The sequence below is a fragment of the Mauremys reevesii genome, linkage group 4 (genome assembly GCF_016161935.1).
Source record: "Mauremys reevesii isolate NIE-2019 linkage group 4, ASM1616193v1, whole genome shotgun sequence".
Taxonomy (NCBI): domain Eukaryota; kingdom Metazoa; phylum Chordata; order Testudines; family Geoemydidae; genus Mauremys; species Mauremys reevesii.
In genome coordinates this window covers 31,631,605-31,656,554 of record NC_052626.1, presented here as the reverse complement: position 1 = coordinate 31,656,554, position 24,950 = coordinate 31,631,605, and the positions used below count along the sequence as shown (strand labels likewise).

The following is a 24,950-nucleotide window of genomic DNA, read 5'->3' as shown; positions in this document are numbered from 1 at the left end:
TAAGATCTCATGCATATAATTGATTTATTCACCACTGAAGTGCAGCGCCCTTGGCAGTACAGTGCACCAGCTCTTTATCGGTGCACAACACTGCACAATTGAAGAAGCAAAACAACCAGGCCACTAGTTTAGCAAATCTTGTATTTGTATTACCACACTGAGATCACAGACTAGTTAACTACAGTATATATGAGATAAAAGATATTACCTCATGCATCTTGTATGAGACCAGTTTCTGTTGGTGAGAGACAAACTTTTGAGCTAAACAGAGCTCTTTTGTGTAGCTCGAAAGCTTGTCTCTTTCACCAACAGAAACTGATCCCATAAAAGATATTATCTCACCCATCTTATCTCTCATATTCTGAGACCAAAACGACTTACAACACTGCAATGTACAATGTATATGTGACAGAAATTCCCTCCTCCCCCAAAATGACTTACACTGGTTGCAAATTACAGTGAGGTTGTCATAGCCCAGAAAGACAGCTCCACATGTCCTACATCTGTTCAAGTGCAAATCACATACTCATTGTACTGGCAGGAGGCATCTTCACACATACCATAGTCACAGCTTCCATGGGCAGGCAATGCATCTGGGCAATCTACTAAAAGAGGAGTTTGCTTTCATTAAACACTATCTTTGACTTTCTTGGTCGCTGCCATTTCCTAATTAACTACCCCAAATATATAATTGGAGAATCTCAGTCATACTGACAGCCTTGGAGACTGATATCTTTGTATTTACAGGCCAGGTACTATATAATATGATTAAAATTCAAAAGACAGCAAACAAAAATATACAGCAAAAACATCATAGCTCCATAGATCTCAAAGTGCTTTACAAAGGAGGTCAGGATCATTATCCTTGTGAGGCTGTCAGGGGAAGTCACTTCCCCTAGGTCACAGAAAACCAGCAGCAGAGCTAATAATTGAACCATGTGCTCCTGATTCCCAGTCCAGTACACTCTCTCTTAGGATACACTGCCTCCCAGATCTTGTTAGCTGAAAGTTCAAAGCCCAGCCTCTGAATTCCCACTCTATAGAATATAACTGGGTTGGTTTCATCTGGTCTCAGGCAAAGATTTAGAGAAACAGATATTTTGGGAAGAAAAAAAAAAAAAGACTTTCCAGGCAAACAATCAGTGTTGATGAGACCTTCATGTGAAATCCACACAATCCAGAATCACAGATGGCAAAGCAAACTTCATCCAGGAAAGTTCTGCTAGGTTCCCTTCTTAGTAATGAGAGAAAAATGATCATTCACTGTTACTAAGAACCACTGGTCCAAGTACCTTTTCGCTTACCTAGGAATAGGAGACACATGGCAGATGACTTCCAAAATGACTACACAGAAGAAAACACTGTGGAAACATCTTTTTCCCTTGGCCCTATGCAATAGAAACACAGTAGTTCTGAAAAAGTTTTTCCCCATTTACCCACTACATGGCCAGCAGCTTAATCTCCAGCAGTCAGTTCCAGTTCATTATTATGTCTTCCAGGCACAGTTCATCACACAGATGTGCAGCTACATATTTTAAATCCAAAGCAGTGTGGGACATTTATGGTACTGAAAAGAAAGCACTGCATGCTCTAGCTCATAAGCACTTTTCTCAGTGAAAAGGCCTAGTTGAAGAGGAAAGTACGGTCATTTTGTGGGCAGGGCCGGCTCCAGGCACCAGCCCAGCAAGCAGGTGCTTGGGGTGGCCAACAGAGAGGGGCGGCACATCCGGCAATTTGGCGGCGGGTTCCTCACTTCCTGTCGGAGGGAAGGACCAGCCGCCGAATTGCCGCCGAAGACTGAAACAGCGGCGGTAGAGCTGATCCCGATCACTGCTTTTCTTTCTTTCTCCTTTTCTGCAGCTTGGGGCACCAAAACCCTGGAGCTGGCCCTGGTTGTGGGACTAAAATTAACTTGACAGTATATCCAATTCCATGGAAGGAAGGTGAAAAGTTGGCTCAGGATGAATTTCCCACAGTAGGCTGGATTCTCAGCTGGTGTAAATCAGTGTTGCTAATAGAGCTACACCAATTCACACCATCTTCAGGCTCTTATACCCAATAGAGAGAGGTGGGTTTTAAACTGGACTACTGCAATGAATCTTACTAAATTAACTAAATGTCCAGTCACAGAATCAGATATCATTTCTCCTCAGTCTTTTACCCCTCACATTCTCCGTCCCCCTTTCCCCTAAGCAGTCCTCCTCAAACTTCCTCCTGCTCCATACAACTCTTGAACTTCTTGCAGTTATCTATCCAGGCTCCTGATTTTCAATGGCTCATAATTTGGGCAGGTTACCAAGACCAGGGGAACCCTCCTGCCAAATTTCTAGACCCTCCTTTCTCCTCCCACTACAGGCTCTTTGACTGTGGTTTCAGAATTGCAGAGGAGCATTTTGGAGTAGCGGTGCTGTATGATGATGGTTCCCCCCACCCCCACTTCTCTTAGCTTCAGGCACTTGAAGCCTCCCAATACTGCAAACACGGCTGAATAAGCACTAGGTTCTGTAGGTCCATGCCCTAAGAACCCGGCTCAGTGAGCAGCATGGGAGCATGCTTAAAATGCACAAGAATCTAGTCTGATGCACCAGGCACCTCTGCTTCAGAAAAGGGAGAAATCAAAGAGGAACAAGGTGCAGCTGTGAGGCTGCAGAGGAAGGAGACTGCCCAGCCATCCCTCCCCACCCCAAGTTCCTCCCCCATAGGGCTGGGGTCAGTACCTGCATGAGGGGTCCAGCCTGCTGCCATTGCTGCTGCTCCCATTCTTCAGACAGGGAGGTGGGACAAAGGTTTCCTCACCCTGATCCTGTTTTTTCCAGCTGGGGTCTCCCTCCTGTCAGACCTACTATTACCACTGCTCCATGTCTGCTAATGGGCTGAGGGAAGATGAGGAATCTGGCTTAATACTCCATTGCTGCTACTCCAGTTCTTCAGCAAGCCTAGGGCACCCTCTGGTACTACAAGGGGAGGAGCAGGGCCTGGCTCACTGATACAGATCAAGACAATGAGGTATGAGAACAATGGGGTCTGCATGGCTAAGAAGCAGGGACCGATATAAGGGTGATGCCAAACTTTCCTTTTATATGCCCGAGGAGTGACTTGTCTTACAGAGGTCCTGCAAAGGAATTCGTAAACATGGCTTTTGCGCTCTCTTGCTGCTTTGTGATGATAAAGATGACCTGAAAGATTTAAAAATAAAAAATCTACTTAAAAAAAACAAACCTTAGAAATGTCAGGAATATACAGTCCAATTCTCCTGCTTTTGCTGCAGAACATGTTGGGTGTCTCAGAGATGCTCTAACCCCTTACTCAAAGGGTCAGGGATGTGGAAAAAGGACACTTCCAGAAACTAGGTAGACATGTAATATTTCTGTGACCCATGTCTTTTTTCCTCCGGCTAGGCTGACGTTGATCCCAGGCAAAATCATGGAAAGATTGATATGGGGTGCAATCAGTAACAAATTAAAGGATGGTAGTGTAGTTGATGACAATTAGCATGGTTTTATGGAAAAATAAGTCCTGTGACACAAAGCTGATTTTTCTTGATGAAATTACAAGGCTGAATAATAAAAAGTAATTCTGAACACAGTATGCTTAAGACTTCTGTAAGGTATTTGACTTAGAACTGCACAACATTCTGATTAAAAAATTAACGATATAAAGAATAGCAATGGAATACCGATGGAACGTAACCCATGAAATGGATTACATACTGACAAATCTCAAAAAGTAAATTGTAAATGGGAAACCATCATCTAAGAGGCTATTTCAAGTGGGATCCTGCAGGAATCTGTTCTTGGCCCCAATGCCATCCAATATCTTTATCAGTAATCTCAAAGGAAATATAAAACCATTGCTGCTAAAGAAGACACTAAAATTGGTGAAATGGTAACGAAGGACTGGTGCGTTTTACAAAGCAATCTGGATCACATAATAAGATGGGCTCACTTGAACATGTGTTTTAAAACAGCCAAACTACAAGGAACACAGAACGTAGGTCACACTAACAGAATGGGGAACTGTATCTTGGAAAGCAGTGATTCTGAAACAGATTTAGGGTCATGGTGCCCAACTAACTGAACATGAGCTACCAGGTTGAAGCTGGGTTAAGAGGGCTAACTCAGATATATAAGCAGGGGAAATATTATGTATGAATAAAGAATGGCATTACATCTGCATACAGCATTGTACAGTAAGTTCATGGAATTGGGGGCCAGCCAGCCATTACTGCTGCTCTTATTCTTCAGGTGCGGAGAAAAGGGTCTGGGGAAATGGGCCTGCACCCACCACCCCCAACCTGCTTACACTTCTCTGAGAGTGGAATGGAGTCAATGACTTGCTCTTATGCATGAGAAATGAGACTCATGAAACCACACAAATGTTCTAGCTCTGGTGCTGGGAGAGGAGGGGGCAGGGTAAAGTGAGCTAGGAGGAGAGAAAATGGACAAGTGTGAGCAAGAGGATCAATGTAGGGAGAGAGGTGGAGAATAATATAGAGCAGGAGCTCCACGGGCTTCCCAGTCCCGTGGGAGAAAAAGCAAAGCAATGTAGCAAAGCAGAAACAGACCTCCAAGGGTGGACAGAGCCTAGGCATGCCAGATCCTCTTCCACACCCCTACCATTGGCCACATCTCAAAGGGGAACAGAGAATGAGTGACTCAATTTTTGACCCACCAAAGAAACAGAGAAGTTAGAGTCTGACCTCTCTTTCTTCACCTACCACCCAGTAACAAGCTGCTAGCTCTAATTTGAGTGTTCCTGCCATCTCTCAGACTCACATGAAACTGGGGTTTTAGAAGAAATGGGTTTTTTAAAAAGAAAAATATCACTGAATCCATTAATTTTGAAGCAAAAATGTGGCCATACTTACTTAATCAGAGCGATAATATGAGGCTAAATTTACTAAGTAAAGCAATTTTAGAGCTTCAGTAAAAGCTGCTACAGAAGTATTAGAAAATTTAAGATCATAGTCAAACATTTGCAAATTCCCTACTATATTCAAAATAAGTACACAAGATGGATAAATGAATTACAATGCACTAAAATGGACTTAACAGCCTGTGCTGCAATGCCAACAGATCTCATCAGCTGACCAGGGTTGGACAGGAGCCCTCCGTGGTATATCTTATTGCTACAGAGATAAGTATAAGTGATTGAGTAGCTCGCATTCTTCCTTCAGAGTCAATACAAAACCAATACCCCATATGATATTGAAAGGCTCTGCTGTTGGAGGTAGTTTCTTTCACAGATGAAAACTCAGATCCTCATCACTTCGTCTTAACAACAAGGATGCGAAATCCAGTGTCTTGTTCATATTTTAACACTTTCTATATAACTAAATTCCCTATTTATTTTCACCTGAACATAGTAACACTACACATCTGTTTATAGTGGGAAGTGGAAAAAAACATGCTATGTACTGTTAAACAGTTGCCATATTCCATCTTATATCAGTGGCAAGTAGCCTGTAAAGTACAGAGTTGCTATAAACAGTCTTATGTCCTGAGTATTCACCTTAGGAAGGAGCACCTCAAAACAGAATTACCATTTATTTCTCTCATGACAATTAACCAGTGTATGTTGGGAGTACAGGGAAATTAATTATAATAGCTTGCATATTAAAAACAAAACAAAAATTTGCTGATAGAAAAGATCTAGATATTAAAAATAAAGATGAATACATTTTCCTCACCAAAATTAACATTTAAAAAATAAAAAATCCAAGTTCCAACTAGATTAAAGTATTTAAGTATGTTTTAATAAATATTTACATTAGAATTGTCATATCATTACACATGCAAAGACAAAACTGATAAATGCCAAAACTTGTTTGACAAGGTAACAGTTTATCAATTGAGCTAATTGTTGTTTGGATATTTTTTCAAGAGTTTTACTTATCTTCTTGTTTTGAACAGAGAACAAGATACTGGAACATATGTGGATATTTATATATACATCCACACCAAGCAGGACATATTTAGCCTGTTGACAGCAGCAGATTGTAAAGGGTACATTTGGCAGATGTTTACTTCCTGTGCTGCCTAGCAAATTGTAGTAGGCATGTCTTGACATTCCACTGAATTCAAGGGAACGGCTGTATTAAATTGTAGCATACGAGTTGTAGGTGGGGTCCAACAGCAAATTAATTATCGGTAAGTATCATTTTGTGGATTTTGCTGTACTTTCCAGAAAAACAGATGTATTTACATGTGTAAAGCAGCCCACTACAAATGTGGAACAAATTCTAGGATATTTACAGCTAGTAGTGCGGCATAGGAATAGCAAAGTTTTTAACAAATTATTCTTAGTAAGAAAAATATGTGCATAGTCCATTGAAGTCCCAGTCAAAGATAACAGTTGAAGACAGACTTTTGGACATCAACATTCCCCTTTTTTTTTTTTTGTTTGCTTTTTCTTTTTCTTTTTTTGTTGTTGTTGTTCTTGCACCATCTTTTTTTAATCTTCCAGTAGCAATTCCAGTTCTTCTATAGGTACCCTTACTCTCAATTCTTTTTCAATCATTAGATCTAGGGTCTCTTGCAGTTGATCTGGAAAATACTCTATTGCATCCATATACAGCACCTATGAATACAATTTAAAAAAAAACAACAACCGCATTTACTCAGTCATCTTTCTGTTCAAGAAAGAGGGACTAGACAGAAAGGAGTACATACAACTAGCAGATGCAACCAGCATTTCAGCATACATAGAAGAAAGAATCAAGATAGGGTGGCAATCCTGTAGTCAGGGGTATGGACTATAAATGACTAGGTTTCTTCTGTTTCTAAAACTATATTTCTTTTATTCAGCAACCAAATGTAGGGTCTGAAATGTGCTGAAGTTCTTGAAGCTCCTTTTAATTTCAATGGGAGTCATAGGTGCTCGCCAATTTATTTATTTATTTTCTGCTATTCTCTGAATTCCGTCTAATTTGTCTTCTATATATTTCTGCTACTGAAGTGCTCAGAATTAAACACGGTTCTCAAAGCACCATCTCTCCAGGGTCACAGGGAGGAGGATCGTCTCCATGCTTTATACAATACGATTCCTCAACTTATGAAACTGAAAACTCCACTGGCCACTTTATTTATTTATTGTTTGCCCTGCAAATTCGCCTCTCATTTGTAGTCACTCTTTAGAATCTTTGGACAGTAAGAGTTCCCTCAGTTTTCATTCTTTTTCCACATATGTATCATGGCTAATTACAGCCTAAACTTTTCAAATTTATTTCTAAATATAAAAATCTTCATTTCTTGATGACCAATTTAAATTTAAAAAACAAAACACTTACCTTTGCCCAGGGACAGTTCTGAAGGGCTTTATAAAACAGTCCTTTGCTCCTTTCTTTATTTCCTAGAGAAAACTGTGAGGGGGGGGGGGAGAAAAATCCATATTTCAAATAAATTGTGGCTGCTGAAGTGATATTTTGTGTCTTCTTAGAAGCAGAGAAACTACCACACAAAAGTTCAGACAGAGTTTCCCTGGTGAGGAGTTCTTTATGAACAGATTGTATAATAGGCATAAATGTAATAGGCATAAATGTAATAGGTATATTATATTAATGGACTATGATATGAGTTAGAAGTTGGCCCTTTGTAACTCACAAGTGGTGGAGTGAAACAAACACATCAAAGAATGACAGAAGGAACCTGTTTGATTTTTCACTTGCAGGACAGCACTCCTCTAATACCACAGTCACAGGTTAGCATTAAGCAAGGGATAGCTCAGTGGTTTGAGCATTGGCCTGCTAAACCCAGGGTTGAGAGTTCAATCCTTGAGGAGGCCACTTAGGGATCTGGGGCAAAAATTGGTCCTGCTAGTGAAGGCAGGGGGCTGGACTCAATGACCTTTCAAGGTCCCTTCCAGTTCTAGGAGATTGGTATATCTCCAATTATTACCTTTATTACCTTAACACAACTCCTAGCATGGAAGACCAGGGCTCCAAGGCAAGTACATTAGCAACTGAGCTATACGATCTTTTCCTGTTAATCTCAAAATACTCTATCTTAACTTTTCTCTCTCCTTAAAAAATTAGAATATCTAATTGTTCCATTCCTCAATTCTAAATTTGCTAAGAAGTGCCCTCCATTTGTCCATACAATGTTAGTATACTGCTATTTGTATGCAAGTAATAATATTTACATGCACAACAATATTTGCATTTTATAAAGGGGTTACACGGGCAAATTCTATCACCTGCATACAAAAGCGATAAGCCCACAAAAAAATGTGTGTAGGAATGATAGTGCACATAGTTTCACACAAACAGCAGAAGAAAGGGTTGAGGTCTTCTTGAAAATGTAGACCCTTTTGTTTGCAAAAATTAACTTAGCATCTGTGATAAATTTGGCACAATTTATAAATTCTGAGTGAGATTATGAGCTCTCTATCTTTAGCAGACTGCAAACTCCATTTTGAATATCTGAGGGTAGATGTTTCCACTGTTGTACTTTTGCCTCCATAATGGACAAAAATCCCAAGGGGAGTGATACAGGGCTGACAATAAAGGTTCATTAACTCAGGATGGTCCTCTATTCAAATATAAATATAATTGACAACAGATTGACAAAGCACTTCTGGGTGGCAGCCTGAGGAGTGCACCTGGCAACAAAGTCACCTGGTAAGGATTTGAAGTCACCTGACAGAGACTAGACAGTGCTTAAAAGGGCAGGAGTTGAGTGATTTGAGATCTTTAGCCACTTTCACCAAGTATCCACACCTAAAAAAAAAAAAAAAAAAAAGGTGATATACCTATCTCCTAGAACTGGAAGGGACCCTGAAGGGTCATTGAGTCCAGCCTCCTGCCTTCACTAGCAGGACCAAGTACTGATTTTGCCCCAGATCCGTAGGTGGCCCCCTCAAGGACTGAACTCACAACGCTGGGTTTGGCAGGCCAATACTCAAACCACTGAGCTATCCCTCCCCCCTGTAAGTGCCAACAAAAAAACCTTGCTGGAACTATTGGAGAGCAAATTGGCCCAGTTTTATCACACATCATCTTTACTGAAGAATCTTATATGCTATTTACAAGAGCCATTTATAAAGCTTTCATCACGTCAATTCCAAGAGGTTGTTATAATGTCTACATTCTCTATCTAGATAAGGAGCATGCAGAACTCCTCAATCAGTATGAAGAAAATCGTGATCCAGACATCACCACACATCTTGAGACAGCTTGAATATTTCTAGAAGCGATGAGAGCAGGTTAACATGGAACTAAACACCTCAAGATCCAGCCATAAAGCCAGGGCATTAATCAGAAAACTTGGTGCTGCTCAGCAACCTCCAGCATAGTGCCAACACCCAGTCCCTCCAAACAACACCGCTAACCACCTGATAAATGTTGCAAAGGCAGATAAGGACAAAACGTTTGAAGGAGAGATGAAGAAATAATGACAGCACTAGAACCAGTGTATACCTAAAACTGAAAACTTCAGCCATTTGCCACAGATGAAACAGAAAGGGCAATCAAAACACTGAAAACACATATCTCATCTGAATTCCTGAAGAGCCAGGGAAAAAACTAGAAAACACTGAGTAGCCATTTTGCTATCAAGAGACATCTAGAAGAGACATCTAGAAGAGTCATCTAGAAGAATAAAAAGCCTAAGATCTTGCACAGGACCAAAGGTAATAAATAGTCTTGCCAAAACCTGAGAAAGACAGTCGAGTTGCAGCATATTACCACAACCTGATCTCTTTGTTAAGATTTGTGTTCAAATTACTTGAAAGGCTTATCCGTCAGAGAATTGCTCCCACCCCTTATCCTGAGTGTAGATCAAGCAGGGTTCAGACCAAACCACAATACCTGTGGTCAAGTGTGGGCACTCACTGCCTACATCAAGAATGGCTTCCAGACCAGGCAGAAGACAGGTGCAGTATTCTTAGACCTTGCTGCTGCATATAACACAATCTGGTATACAGGCTTAAGGTGCAAAGTGTCATTGGTCCTACCATGACAGGCTGTCAGAGGTGTGGAACTGCTGCTGAGAGGCCGCCAAAACAATGGTGAACCTCAGGGCTCAGTTCTAGCACTGATACTTTTCAGCCTCTTCACAAATGACCTTCCCTACACCACAGCCAGGCCTTTTATCTAAGCTGACAACATCTGTCTGGCAGTGCAGGACCAGGATTTCAGTCACCTAGACAAAGTCTTCCATGCAGATATGAGAAAGTTGGCCCAGTACTCTAAAAAATGGAGACTCAAAGTAAGTGTCAAAGACCGTTTCCAGCTGTTTGCATCTAAACCACACACAAGGCCAACAAACAGCTCAGCATCTTCCTGAATGGACTCAGACTGGACAACGACCTAATGCCTGTGCATCTAGACGTCACACTGGACCACACCTGGACATGCAAGGAGCACCTTACCAAGACCTCACTGCAAATAAAGACAAGAAACGTCCTGATCAGCCAGCTATCTGGTTCAAACAAGGGAGCTAATGCGAAGTTCTGGGCTTTCCTTGTGCTATTCTGTAGCAGAATATCGTTCCCCAATGTGGCTCAACCCCTCTCACATAGAACTAGTGGACATGTAGCTGAATTAAACTATGTATATAATAACTGGTACCATGAGACCAACCTGGCCTGGCTGCCGGTTCTGCCCCTTCTGACATCAGTTGACAAGTCACCTTACAGAATCTGGGTCTATCACTCTTTACAAAGATCTCTAATCCACCAATCTACCATTTTAGCTCAAGGCACCCAATTTGGACAATTCCTTTTAAGGAACCTCGATGTCACCTGTGGGCAGAATACTAGGTGGCAAGAACAAGCTTCCAGCATAGCTAGTGCCTATCTCATGAAAGAGCCAACAGTCCAGTCCCCTGGTTTTGACTTTCCACACTATCTGTGGGCAAAGCTCAATTGCTTCAGATCGAGTGATAAGATATACTTCTAGTGACTATAAATAGGGCCTTCATGACTCCCCCCATTGGCACTGTGGCCAAGATGATGTAGATCATATACTTGCAGACTGCATCCATCAGCAAGGGCTGCCTGGTTTCCTCATGGACTTGCTCAATGCCCTTCCATCAGTTATTAAATGGTTAAGTCATGTACACTGGAACGTCTATGTAAATGCAATTTCAACAATCACCACAAGAACAAGATATGAGAAGTTGCTGCAGGAACCTGAGTAGGTATGGGAAGCCCTGCGTATCTGAACACAGATGGGTCCCCAAGAACTTCCAAAGGAAGGATGAACTAAAGTGAGCATTATGTTCAGGTTGTTTGCTGTTTTCTATACGATCTGTACTCTGTGTATTTCTTGTGCTTTAGTAAAGAGTTCTTTAGAATTCTGTACAGCATCTGTGCATTTAACAGTTACACCTATCACAAGGCCCCCTTGAAGTAGTAAACCAGAAGGCTCACACTTCTGAGTGGCATTCTGGGAGAGGGTAGGTTCAAACTACAAGGGGAGATTGAGAGCTAAGCACCGGTTCCAATGACGGGGCAGTTGGCTGTGTGATCTCAGTGGGGATGACAGAAGATCTGCACCCTGAGAGCATGCTCAGAGGCTGTAAAACTGTCCCTGTTCACTATACCTGGGCTCTGTTTTAAGCCTCCAGAGTCTGAACAAACAGGATCTAGCAGCTGAATCCCCTCACAGCAGTCTGATGAGTCGCCAAGATGGGGCTGCTCATCAGAACCTGTGATGGCATCTAGCTAAAGGAAAGTAAATCCTCTTCCTAGAAATGCCAGCTTGGATATCTGATGGGGCAAGTACAGAACACACCAGCAGCACACAGCTTTAAAACAGTTTTGAGTGCATTGGTTGGCTAGTCTCATTATTTGGTCATCATTTATATGTAAAGATTTTAAAGTTTTTTGCAAATGGAATATTTTGAATTGACCAGGTTTGAAAATAACTTTATGTAAAGGAAACTCTGAGGCAGGTCTAGATCTAAACAGTGCCTTCCTACACCAACAATTTACAAAGTTCTTTGGGGTCTTCAAGGAGCAGGAGATTTTTCAACTAAGTGATTTAACATTTTCACTTGGTCTCACTACATTAATGATTCTATTAAGATCAACAGGTTTCATGCTGAAGTGTAGATTTCTATTTCACATAGATGAAATATTATTTGTAGATAAAGATTGGGTTATTTTGGGTCACTAAACCTTTTATATTGCATGGTGAGATTTATAAATACTAGATAGCAACACACTCCATTTAGTTGTCACAAATGAGCACTAAAATTTACATCTCCTGTTGTTCTGCAAACAGCTCTCAATATCATTCTGTCTCTAATTCTTTCTTAAAGAATAAATGGGATTTTAGGGGAAGGGGAATACTGATTCAAAATCCAACTGAATTACTGATTCTGTTAAAGATGGAGAAATACCTTGTCAAAAATACTTAAGACTGAATGAACTAAACACATCTCAAGATCTGACAAGATCTACAGGACCTTCTGGTGACATTGGACAGACATAACATTTACTTTTAAGTGGTAATATCTGCAGAGCTGAAGATTACTGAATAATTGGTTTTACCCCTCAAGAAGCTTTTTGGTGCCATCGATGTTAGGTGAAGAATTATTATTGCGTCTTATTCTCATCTGACACCAATAACTCTTCCACAAGTGAAAATGTAAGGATCACATTTTATCATAGGTAGCATTTTTATCATTCAGACACACATGGTACAAATGTCAAACCAATTTTTGTTTAGCGTTGGGGATGTGACACTGGCAGACCAGGTCCTAGCTCATGCCAAGGCCCAGGGCCTCACTGAACACTGACAGATGCTTAGCTGGAAACCAGTCCAGCTTACCTGTGGGTTAAGTTCAGAATAAAAAAGCCCCCCTTTATCTTCCTTTTCTGAAAAGCTTGATCCAAAAAGTTGGGGAACGGAACATTTAGAGCAGTGGTTCTCAAACTTTAGCAACCTGTGGACCCCCCATTTTGATTTTAAATTTTTCACGGACCCCCAAGCTCCCTGCTTAGTCCCTGGCCCCGCCCCCAATCCATCTTCCCCCGAAGGCCCAACCCCTGCCCCACCTCTTCCCATCCCTGTTCCACCCCTGCCCCTCTTCCCGCCCCCTCCCATGAGTGCGCCCCCTCTCCGCTCCTCCCTCTCCCTCCCAGCGCCTCCTGAACATCTCTGAACAGCTGTTCTCTGGTGTGCAGGAGGCACTGGGAGGGAGGGGGAGGAACTGATCAGCATGGCCGGTGGCCCTGGACATGACTAGCAGATCCCCTGGAATACTCTCGTGGACCCCAGTTTGAGAAACCCTGATTCAGAGAAATGATACAAGAGGGGCTCAGAGATAAGATCACTTTCAAAATAAAAAACGGGATGAAACTTTTTATAAAGAAGTGCCCAGCCCACTATGGCCACCACAGCAGATATTTCCATTTTGACTTTACCAACAAAAACAAAATCTAATGGAGATATAACATAATTATCGCATATAGCTAGTAAAACAGCTACAGCTTAATCTTCAAGACCTTAAAGATCCTTATCCGCTGTGCTATCTAAAATAAACGTAGTTGACTTCTATAATTTTCCTATTGGTTCTTCCCCTTTCCTTAACTTCTGTCCACCTCTCTTTAAACTGCAAGCTCCATAACAGGGACAGTCCATTCCTGAATGTCTGAAAAATGCCTACCACATTGTGGCCACTGCCATAAGCAAACAGTAATAATACTTAGTATCTCTTACTTGTTAAAACTATGTTGCAAGTACATTACAACTCTTCACTAAACCAACACAGTTTAAATCAGCAGTTCTCAACTGGGGGGCTGCAACCAGGTCTCAGGGGGTCTGTCAAGACCCACTGCCCCACAGGGGCCAGAGTCCGGAGCCCCGCTGCCTGGAGCTGAAGCCCGGAGCCCCACTTTCCCACTGCCTGAGGCTGAAGTTGAAAAACACCGAAGCTGCAGAAAACAACTGTTCTTCTGCATATAAAAGCCTGAGCAACTGAGCTTTGCGGGGGCCTGGGCAATTGCCCTGCTTGCTACAGGCCTCAGCTTTTCCATGCAGAAGAACAGTTGTGACACAGGTGGGCAGTGGAGTTTTTATAGCATGTTGGGGGGAGTCTCAGTAAGAAAAAGGTTGAGAATCCCTGGTCTAAATGACTGAACTGCATTTCCTCAAATATTCCCTTCTGTAGAAACTGATATGATTAACATGTGCACCAAACTTCAAAATGATAAATGTAAGCATCTTTCAACCCATCCAGACCATATAGTGCCCACTGTTAATCAGACATTCCAAATATGGTAAATATAATAAAATTAAGCCCAAAACACTGTTCTAATCTCACCAGAAAGTTCAAATACATTCTCCACAGCAATGGACAATGGGCACCATTTTCACTCTGAATTGCATGTTCAAATAAAGCTTTGATCCGATTTGTTAACCCAGTTTCAGGAATTGTTGAATATATTTCTCCGACATCTACTCTGAAACAGAAAAGCAAACAATATATACATGAGGTAAACAACTGTGTCCTTATACAAGAAGGCGAGAGTAATTTCACTGCTTCCATTCCACAGAAAATTTCACAAATGTATTAGGAACTTCATGCTGCTTTCTCTTAACATTTAGTGCTCTCAGATGAAACTGATTTGGAATATATGCTGGTCCAACTGGCATTTGAATATATAAATCAATAAAAAAAATAGGTATTTATTTTTCTTTGTGGAAAGGGCATCTGGCATATCAAAGTAATTATCACTCTAAACTCAGAGTTGAGAAAAATTATCATTTTTTCTAGGTTATAATATCCTAATTCAATGTAACTTGAGGGCACCTATGGATTCTAGTTTTTACCCAGCATGACATATTACTATTCTTCAGACATTTTAGCCTATATGTAGAAGTAATTAAAACAAGGTATTAGCAACATCAACAATTGTTAACACTTTAAAAAAAAATCAACATATGCTCTCAAGATTACACAACATATTTAAATTGTCTAATGTGTTCTGCACATTCTGTTCTGCATTCAGAAACATACTGAAGAATGAACAACAATCATTTAAATAACTAATAAAAAAAAGAGTAATTAACACAAAATGCTGAAAACAGCACAAAAACATCAGTGATCTGAGGTTAAATATTTTTGACACCATTTAAGAATACTGTAGTCAGGCTCAATCACCTGTAGGTGCAAGTTCCCATAACGAATCACAATGGAGCCTGGGGGGTGAATTAAAACGCCAAAAACAAAAACTTAAATTAAGAATAAGTTTGCGTTCAACTAACAAGGTGGTGGGGGGGTGCATTTAGCACATAAACAAACTATAACTAGCCTATAAAAAAAAGTTAATGACCTTCAATTTTGCTAGCTCCTGCTCCGTTCTCTAGAAATTTCCCAAAATACATCTTTAGCAAACCTGAAAGAGCAAACAGAGCTTGCAGATGCTAAAAAGAATCTTTAAAAAAGAGCAGAGATTTTATTTACTGAATTCCTCATATTCCTCATTAGTGGGGGCATTCAACACATTTTATGCATAATTAATTAACATTTGTATCTTTGTCCTGTAATAGGAATTTATACAAATGGATAATACAATCTGCACAAAGGTGTCTGGGTTAAAGATGACTTCATCCAGGAAAGAATGAAATACTGCAGGGAAAGTAATCTGACCAAAGGCAAACACCGACAGCACAGAGCTGCAATCATCCATTTTTTAAAAGCTTGTAATATTTTGATCTCTTCTCCATTACACCATCAGGTCTTCTTGATCTCTCTCTGAGCTGCAGTGATACAAATTAAATCACTTAATGCGTTCAGATGATGTAAAATGAGCATTGTGGGCTTTTCATTTATTAAAACAGTCCAGCTAGCATACTAGGCAATTCTTTGCTCACTATCAAAGACCTGAGAATTGCCCCGTCCTCTTAATGTCTGAAGGAAGAAGGCATGGGCTATTCTCAAATTTCCACCAATGAGCAAAGATTAATCTGATATTTATGATAATTTGTCATCTGCTGATTTAAAGAGACTTCTCGTTACAACAGTCAAAATACAGTATCCAGACTGCAAACAACAGCAAGTTCTAAATTGCAACATGCTGTCTTCCTTTACATTTTATCACAAACTATTACAATTTATGACTTCATTATACTGACAGCTCAAGAACAAGAGCGTCACTTGTGTGGTTTGAGAAATGTTTGAGGGCAGTGTGATCCAGCAGAAAGAACATGGGTCAAGAGTCAGGAGATTTACATTTTATTCATTATTCTGCCACTGATTCACTGTGAGATCTTGAACAAATACCCTCTCCAAACCTCAGTTTCCTCATCTGTAAAGTGAAGATAATGACAGTACCCACCCTCCTTGGCAAAGTGATTTGATAGCTACAGAGGAAGAGTGAAGTGAACAGTATTATTGTCTGGAGTTCTATTACCTCTGAACATTCTCGACAAGCTTCTTTCTCATCTCCTCTGCTTGGATTGCAAACAGCCACGGCTCTAGGGACTTAGTAGACCTTGTGACACTATCAAAAAATCTTCGTGCTTTGCTAGCATTGTGAGACTTGCTTTGGATCTGGATATATGACCTCCAAAGAGACTGGTTGCTAGGATACAGCTTCAAAGCTTCCGTTAGTGCCTCTCGCAGTGGATTTAAAGGGTAAATGCTAACTTTCATATGGTACCTGAGTAAATTTGTGTGCATGAGTGTGACAGCTTCAAGAGCAGTGGGGAAATTATGAATGCCAAGATTTTCTCCAATGCTTTCAAACTTCTGTGAAGCAGAACCTTTAAGCTTTTCAGAAATATGTCTACATATTAATACAGCAGCATCAATCCCAACAGTCAAATACTGGAAAAGTGCATAACAACCAACTAAATTAACCAGTTGGCTAGAACTGCTGGCTTGATCCCAATTAGAGACTGGACTTTCACTTAAATAATCTTGCAATGCATGCTCATATGCCTTCCGAGCTTTCAAGATATTCACAGATAGCACTTGCCCAGTATAAGGTACATATGGCCCACTTTCAGCCAGTTTGGTCAATATATGTAAAGCACGTGACATAACAGTTTCCTCCAAACTCTCTAGTAGCTCCACTTCCAGTGAAGCATAAAGCAGGCTCAGATTACAGAGTTGGGTATTTCTCATTCCTTCAGTGCCTGCCAAGCAAAGAGATGTATCAAACACTTTTCTAGCATCTTCAGTGTTGCCAAGTAACCATTCCAAGTAGGCATACAGTTTCCAGAGGGAAAGGTTGTTTCGGTTTTCAGATGCCTTAAGGAGATTCTTGGCTAGTTTTTTGCTTTTCTTCCCCTGTGACTTCAGTTTCTTCTTGTTTTTTGCTTGGAGACACTGAACAACCTGAATGAAAAATTGACAGAACAAAATTTGGAGGGAAAAAAAACAAAAAACCCTCCAACTCACAGTTGTATTTGGGTTCATTATTCTATGTCTGTATTCTTCAGCATCACTAGCCCATTAAAGATTACTGAGTCAACAGCATTTCCCATAGGCACAACCACTGAGAGGACAAGGGGAAAAAAATGCCCTCACCACCTTAGCTTCGCTCTTATGCCAAAAAAATTAATCTGTTTCCCTCCCTATGCTGGGCCACCAGCCAGCTCATGTCATATGTCATGTATACTGCAGGGAGTGGTTGTACGGAACAGAGAATCAGCAAAGAGAAACTCAGGCCTTCTCCACACCAGGATTTTTAGTCACCAGCGCTGCTACACTGCTGCAAGCCTCTATTGTAGACTCGGAGTGTGAGTGTAAACCCATTACTTACCAATGCGCTTTACTATGGTTTAAAACTGCGATAAGATGTACCAATGCATCCTACCTACAACTAGGGATCTGCACTAGTGAAGTTACACCAAAGGCCAAAAACCCCTTTGTAGGCCTAAAAAAAGACTGAATCCTTTGCCAAGTGTCAGATGTGTTTACTGCAGGTGAATACCACTCCCTATCAAGCTGCCTTCACATGTATTCCACCTATATTAGTATTTCATGATAGGCAATTTGGGGAGACTTTGCAAAGTGCTGAAAATGTTATTACAATTTAAAGCAAAGAAACTCTCACTTTCCTCTGCTCCAGTATTCTTTGTCAACCTCTCAAAAATATACCCAATTTATATAGGTTCCTCATTCTTATTGATACATTTTTTACTCTTATAATAAATTTAAAGGGAGTTGTAAAAAAAAATTTTTTTTTTGTACTTTGAATAAGGGGTCACCAACCTGAAACGGTTGAGAAAACACTGCTCTATACAGTCACACACAATCACGGCTAGTAGAATTACAACTTAATTACATGATCACATTCTACTTTCCAAATGATACTATACTATTTTTTCAACAATGTAAAGTGAGTATCGAGTTTCCTTGTTAAGTACTCAGGTACCATATCATTCAGGCACTCAGCTAAGTATCATACAAAATGCCTTGGTAGATTAGATTTCATAGGAGCTCTTGCCTCATTAACTGTGCATTTTGTATACCCATCACTTATGGACTCTCTCTAGCATACACAAAGTATTACACAGTAATAGACAATGTAATGTATCTAAGAATGTAGAAAAATTATACTATTTTTCAACAAACATGTTATTGTGTAATTATAGACTATTGTGATATATATGCATAAGTGAACAGAGTTAAAGCTGAGTACACCACCTTAACTATAGCTTTTCCTGACCTTTGAGTGCTCAACCTTCACTTTATCGTAATGTTGCTTATTTTAATGGTATAAAAAATGTACATAATAAAACTATAAGCCACACTGAGAGACAGTGCACAAATACTTAATTACCTTTGAGATTTCATATTGTAGCCAACAGACAGAAAGTTTTGCCTTTTCCTTTCCTGAAAACAATGGCAACATTAAATGAAAGACATTCTGTATGAACTCCTCTCCTTCCTTACAGTGTCCTATGTGCTGTCTCCCTCTGGTCATTGTGTCCATATGGCCAATACTATTGACTCCAGAAAGCAGCGAGTCAAAAGAAGTCAGTGGCCTCTCAGACTGCCCAGTGTCAAAGATATTGTTCTCATCCATAGCGATATAGAGATTTGAAGGAAAGAGACTACGCCCACATGGGACTCCCACGAATTGCAGAAATGAGTATAGCAGCTGAAACTGAAGATCTGGACTAGAAAGTCTGATTAAAGATGGCCCAAGATCATCAAACAATACCTAGAAAAAGGAATAAAATAGTTAATTTAATTATAATTCAACCAAATAAGTCTATAATTTATCAAGCAGCTTTCTGAGTTAAATGAAGATTTTCAAAAATGAATATGAAATGGTGATGGAACTTGATTCACATTAAGAAAAACAAGGCAAATTAGACGAGTAATAGCCCCCTTCCAGAGAAGACTGCAGGCCCAATCTGCAGATAATAGACTTCTACAGGTATGGATTAGTGAAAGGAGTGCAAGATCTCCAATGACCTCTTCAAGAAACTTATATACAGGACTCCAAAAGGAATAGTTTAAAAATTATTCCTTATATTGTTTTACTTGTCTTTACCTTGATGCTAATGTCTGATCACTTATTCTAACTATATTTTCTTTGTCTACAAATCTAACTTTCCTCTCTCTATTTGCATGGGTTTCAGTTTTACTTATTTCTCCTAGCTCTATAATAAAATTATAATTTATTATATGTATCACAGTAGTGCATAGAGCCCAAGACCCCATTGTGTTAGTCACTGAACAAACATGCAACAGACTGTCACTGCCCCAAAGAGCTTGCAATCTGAGGGTATGGCTACACTTAGAGCTGCACAGCGCTGCTGCGGGAGCGCTCCCACGGCAGCGCTTTGAAGTGTGAGTGTGGTCGCAGCAGCAGCGCCGGGAGAGAGCTCTCCCAGCGCTGCACGTACTCCACCTCCCCATGGGGATTGGCTTACAGCGCTGGGAGCCGCGCTTCCAGCGCTGGGGCAGTGTTTACACTGGCGCTTTGCAGCGCTGTAACTTGCTGCACTCAGGGGGGTGTTTTTTCACACCCCTGAGCGAGAAAGTTGCAGCGCTGTAAAGCGCCAGTGTAGCCAAGTCCTAAGTGTAAAACTATAGTATCCTATACAAAATAATTAACTACTCTGGGTGATTATTTACTTTTTGTTAGTTTGTTTTTTCCCCCATGCTCTCATGTCAGATGCTTATTTTATAAGTGGTCAGCTTTCAGGCAGCAAAATGGTCTTTCAGTTTGCTCATTTAATAAGGAAGTCTTTTTTTCTAAATGCAGGTTTTATTAACCACCCTCCAGTGCATCTCAGAACGTTTATAAAGATAAAGTCTCACAAGACTTCCATTTTACAGATGAGGGGAAAAAAATCAAGGAACAGAGAGGTCAAATGACTTGCCTAAAGTCAGACAAAAGAGCCCACAGGACAGATATACAAATACAACACAGAACCAGTCCTACACTTGAAATTCCCTGAAACGTAAGTGATTGAGTTACTGTCTATGTGTCTGTTCCTCTGTAGAAATACAATGGCAAGCAATGAGGTGGGATGTATGTGGAACTGGGGGTGAGATCTGGGAGGGGAGAAACAGAGAGCACAAATAGCTCAAGCTCCTTCCCTCGCCTGGTACAACTCCAAAGGCAGCCACAAGGCTCCAGGCAGTCTCCTTAAAAACAGGGGCTGACTATCAATGATAGCAACTCTACACTCCTCAACATATGCACATGACCAAGGGGACTGGGGACATGGAGTGTTGCTAGTACCCAGAGGCAAGTGCTGAGGGAGGTGAGTGCTGCACCCTTTAAAGAAAAACGTATGGTATTATGATTGCTACTAGTGAGCAAACTCCTTCCAGCACTCATGGAGCTATTATGCCTTCTTCCCTAGGCAGGCAAAGGGCCTCCCAGCCACTATTGCTTAATGCTTTGTTTCTGCATACCTGCACACCAAGGAGCAGAAGAATGGTATTAACAAGGCAATGCCCAAGTTCACTGTCTATTTAGAACCCTTTGGGCAACAGTAAAATTGCCAAAAATCACACCAGTTTCATGCTGCTTGAAAAAGCAATGCATGACAGAGGCAGGTACTCAGCTATTCACAAGGAATGAGAACACAACTGGAAGAATGGTAAAGAGGCTGTGGGAGAGGCAGAGTAACGGACACCTTCCCCACTTCTTACAGCAGTTAGGGAGGTCTGGAAAGGAGAGGAGAGACAGAAAGATTACTTACCTGTACAGTAACTGGAGTTCTTCAAGGTGTTTCGTCCCTATGGGTGCTCCATGTGAGGATTTGCATGTGCCCACGCACTCTTGATCAGAGATTTTTGTCATCAGTCCATGGGTCCACACTTGCACCCTACACATTCTCATGCTCTTGTATAAGGGTACAAGAAGTGGTGGACCCACCACCACTCCAGTTCCTTTTCAACCATAAAGTCCAAAGCAGAGGGGAAGGAGAGTGGGTAGTGGAACAACCCATACTTCCTATCTTTCCTATGTAGTGGGATAGTTTGCTCTTGTGCCCTTAATAATGGCAGTTTTTCAAAGAGACAACTTTCTCTAACTGTTTTTCCCTTAGACTTGCTTCCCAAGGGATCTTACCTACCAACTCCCTGAATTTGCTAAAGTCTGCCTTCTTGAAATACATGGTCTTTATTGTGCTGTCTTCCCTCCTACCATTCCTTAGAATCATGAACCGTATCATTTCATGATCACTTTCATCCAAGCTGCCTTCCACTTTCAAATTCTCAACCAGCTCTTCCCTATTTGTCAAAATCAAATCTAGAAAAGCCTCTCCCCTAGTGGCTTTTTCCACCTTCTGGAATAAAAAATGGTCTCCAATACATTCCAAGAACTTGTTGGAAATCTGTGCTTTGCTGTGTTATTTTCCCCCAACAGATGTTTGGGTAGCTGAAGTCCCCCATCACCAAGTCCTGTGCTTTGGATGATTTTGTTAGCTTATTTAAAAAAAAAAAAAAAAAGCCTCATTCACCTTCCCTTCCTGGTTAGGTGGTCTGTAGTAGATCCCTACCATGACATGACCCTTGTTTTTACCCCTTTTATCTTTATCCAGAAACTTTCAATAAGTGTCTCCTATTTTCATCTCAACCTTAGTCCAAGTGCATACATTTTTTTATATATAAGGCAACACCTCCTCCCATTTTTCCCTGCCTGTCCTTTCTGAGCAAGCTGTACCATTCTATACCAATATTCTCACCAAGTTAATAAACACCATGTCATAGTTGTGTTTATTAACTAGTTTTTCCAGTTCTTCCTGCTTATTCCCCATACTTCTCACATTAGTATATAGACATGTAAGATACTGGTCTGATTTTCTCTCCTTTATTCCTGCTATAATGGCCCATGTTCCCCCCAGTTTCTGACCCTTCTCCCAAGTCTCCAGAGGATCCACAGGTGCCGGTGTTCTTGGTGAGACCTCAGGGTGCACTTCAAGGGAGGAAGGCTGGAAAGGGAAGCTGGTGGAATTCTGGACAAACACATCTGAGTCCAAGAAAGTGTCCTTACTCATGTCCAATGGATGAGCAACAAGTGTCAGTACTGGGAGTCATTTTGGTACCAAAGGGCAAGGATGGACTGGCAAATCGCATCAGTAATGACAGCCGAGCCTTCATAGAAGGGTGCGTTGGTATAGTACCAGATGGTAATATCAATACGTGTGGGAAATCCCTCTCAGTAGCCCTCAGCAGAGGTGATTTGGGCTCTTCCAGGATTCGAAGGTTTTCATGAAAGAGGATCCTGGATGGTACCTGAGAATCTTTGAGCAGGGGGTTGGACCTCCTGAGGTCCCTTCCAACCCTGAGATTCTATTAATCTGGGTACTGTTTTTTGGGCGTCATCATGTCGAGAGATACCTGGAATGGTACCAAAGTACGGTCCATGTGCTCTTTCTCGTGGCCTGAGCACAGTGACACCAAGGACAATGACCGAGTCCTGAGTCTTCGAGGAATCCTTTTGTTTAGAAGGCTCCTATTCCGGTACCAACACTAGTACTGCACAAGGCTTCTCAGTACGCATTATGAAATCGTACTGGGATTTCAGTACTGGAGAAGGGAAAAGCCTTAATGGTACCCATACTGGGACATGAAGTCTCCTTGTTCCCTAGTTAGAAGGTGACTTTCTCCCTTCTCTTGGTATCTTTCTCAGGGAAATGGGGTCTCTTCTTTTCAGATGTTCTTGAAGACTTTGAAGGCTCCCCCTCCCAGGTCTTTGGTTATCGAGCAGAGGCTTGGGCAGCCACTGGAGAATTCTGAGCAGTTGAGGCAGTTGAACAATAGTGGGGACTCGGACCCTGCAAGTCTCAGGGAATAGTCTATAGGAAGCAGTTTCAATCAATTCTCCCTCAGCTTTCTGGATATGCTGCTGATCAGATGCTACACTTGGAGGGAACATGCACCTCTTCAAGGCAGCTGGAATGCCCCTTGCTGACAGGGAAGGACCTGTAGCAGGTCTGGCAAGGTTTGAAGGCCAAAATCTTTGGCATAATCCATGAAGAAAGGCCATGGAAGGAGAGGGGCTGAGTGGAACAGGCAAAAGAATACTGAGAGACAAAGACATCCCCCCTCTCCCAAAAAAGCACAAAGCTGTACTAAATTAAACAAGAAAATGATGAAATAAAGAAAAAAAAGTCAGCAAACTGGGTCAGCAGGCTACCAGACACCATGACACTCCATCTCAAGCCATAGGCGGTTGAGAAGGAACCGCAGTGGCAGAGCATCTGCCCCTTCCTATATACTCTCATATCAGAGCAAGAGGATATGTAGGGAGCAGGCATGGAATCTCAGACACTGCTGACAAAAATCTCCTGACATGAAGAAATTTGAAGAAATTCCTTTTCTCTTACAGCAGCTCCAGCAGTAAAGTTTAAAATTTGTAAGACACCTACTAGCGAGAGGTTACTATCAAGGTGGAAGCCTTCAAGCAGGGGTAGAAGTCTCAGTACGTTCTTCCTTTCAAGCACATGAAATGAAAAGTGTACTGGGCTCATAAGCAGAGTATGGCCTCTAGATCTTGATGAGAAGCGCTTTCCCCCCCCCGGTCCCATCCTTGTCTTTTGCAACTTCCTTGGTTACCCAGGGTTTTCAGAACCCACAGCAGGGGCACATTAACTATTTCACTCCAGGCGGTGTCAGGAATAAATCAATAGGAACACAGCAATTCCATGTGATAAGATGAATGCAAGTAAGCGTGCTCTATCTAAAACTGCAGTTTATTAGATTTAAGCCACACAGACATAAACAATAGGTTTAGCGCATCCCAGATATTTACTTAATATCTGGAATAGTACTGAGTAATTAACAGCAGGTTCACCGTTGCCAGTTGCTCACCCAACGGGGAGAAAAGGTGTCAGGAAAAACATCTCTCAAGATGGCTCCAAAGTACACTCTATTATCTAGACTTTTTATAACTAACTTCTATAAAACACATAGGTCATAATGATCCCTACTAGATCATCACTTTTCCTAACTTTCAATAAACTTTCTAATATCAGAGGCATCCAGACTCAAGGTCTTCCTTCCACCAAGGTTTTGAGTCTCAGTTGTTTATTTTCCTCTCCCTTCGTCGCATTCTGATTAGCAAACTGCCAGTAGTTTTGATCTTGCTTCTGAAAGCCAGTCTACAAATTAACCCTTAACTATGTGGTGTTCTATTTCATTAATTCATGGTGGCTGAATGCACATAAAATGGTTGCAATTAGCTTGATCACATTCTGGGGTACACACAACCCTCAAATCCAGGGCAACACCTTGACTATACAGATTATGGTTTGATGTCTGGTAAATTTTTCAAGCCTTGATTTATAAAACTGTAGGGACAATTCAAGCATGGTCGTGATTTTATGAACAAGGACTTATCTACAAAAGGATTGGACTGGGAACATCACCACACTTCAGAAATGCCACCACAGAACTATCACTCACCACTGACACAGGTTGGATATAAAGACAATGACCTACAGGTCAAAGGCTCCCGCTACCAATCCCTAGAGCAGAGTTTTTTAAACTGTAGGGCACAAATCAACAAGAGGGCAGGGG

General features: G+C 41.2%; 1 protein-coding gene across 5 annotated transcripts in view; it reads right to left on the bottom strand.

Moving 5' to 3' along the window:
* Positions 1–5,529: 5,529 nt before the first annotated feature.
* The window catches only part of NRDE2 (NRDE-2, necessary for RNA interference, domain containing), a 64,648-nt gene continuing 45,227 nt past the window's right edge, over positions 5,530–24,950 (bottom strand). For 2 of the 5 annotated variants that reach the window (XM_039536583.1, XM_039536585.1), the window contains exons 10-14: positions 18,742–19,125; positions 16,363–17,291; positions 14,271–14,409; positions 7,289–7,360; positions 5,530–6,579 (exon numbers count right to left, since the gene is read on the bottom strand). In XM_039536583.1, coding sequence (XP_039392517.1) covers positions 6,454–6,579; positions 7,289–7,360; positions 14,271–14,409; positions 16,363–17,291; positions 18,742–19,125 — 1,650 coding nt within the window. In that variant the 3' untranslated portion in view covers positions 5,530–6,453. Of the gene's footprint in view, positions 6,580–7,288; positions 7,361–8,879; positions 11,069–14,270; positions 14,410–16,362; positions 17,292–18,741; positions 19,126–24,950 lie in introns of those variants that run through there. The other 3 variants (XR_005597935.1, XR_005597936.1, XM_039536586.1) reach the window with 3 other exon arrangements.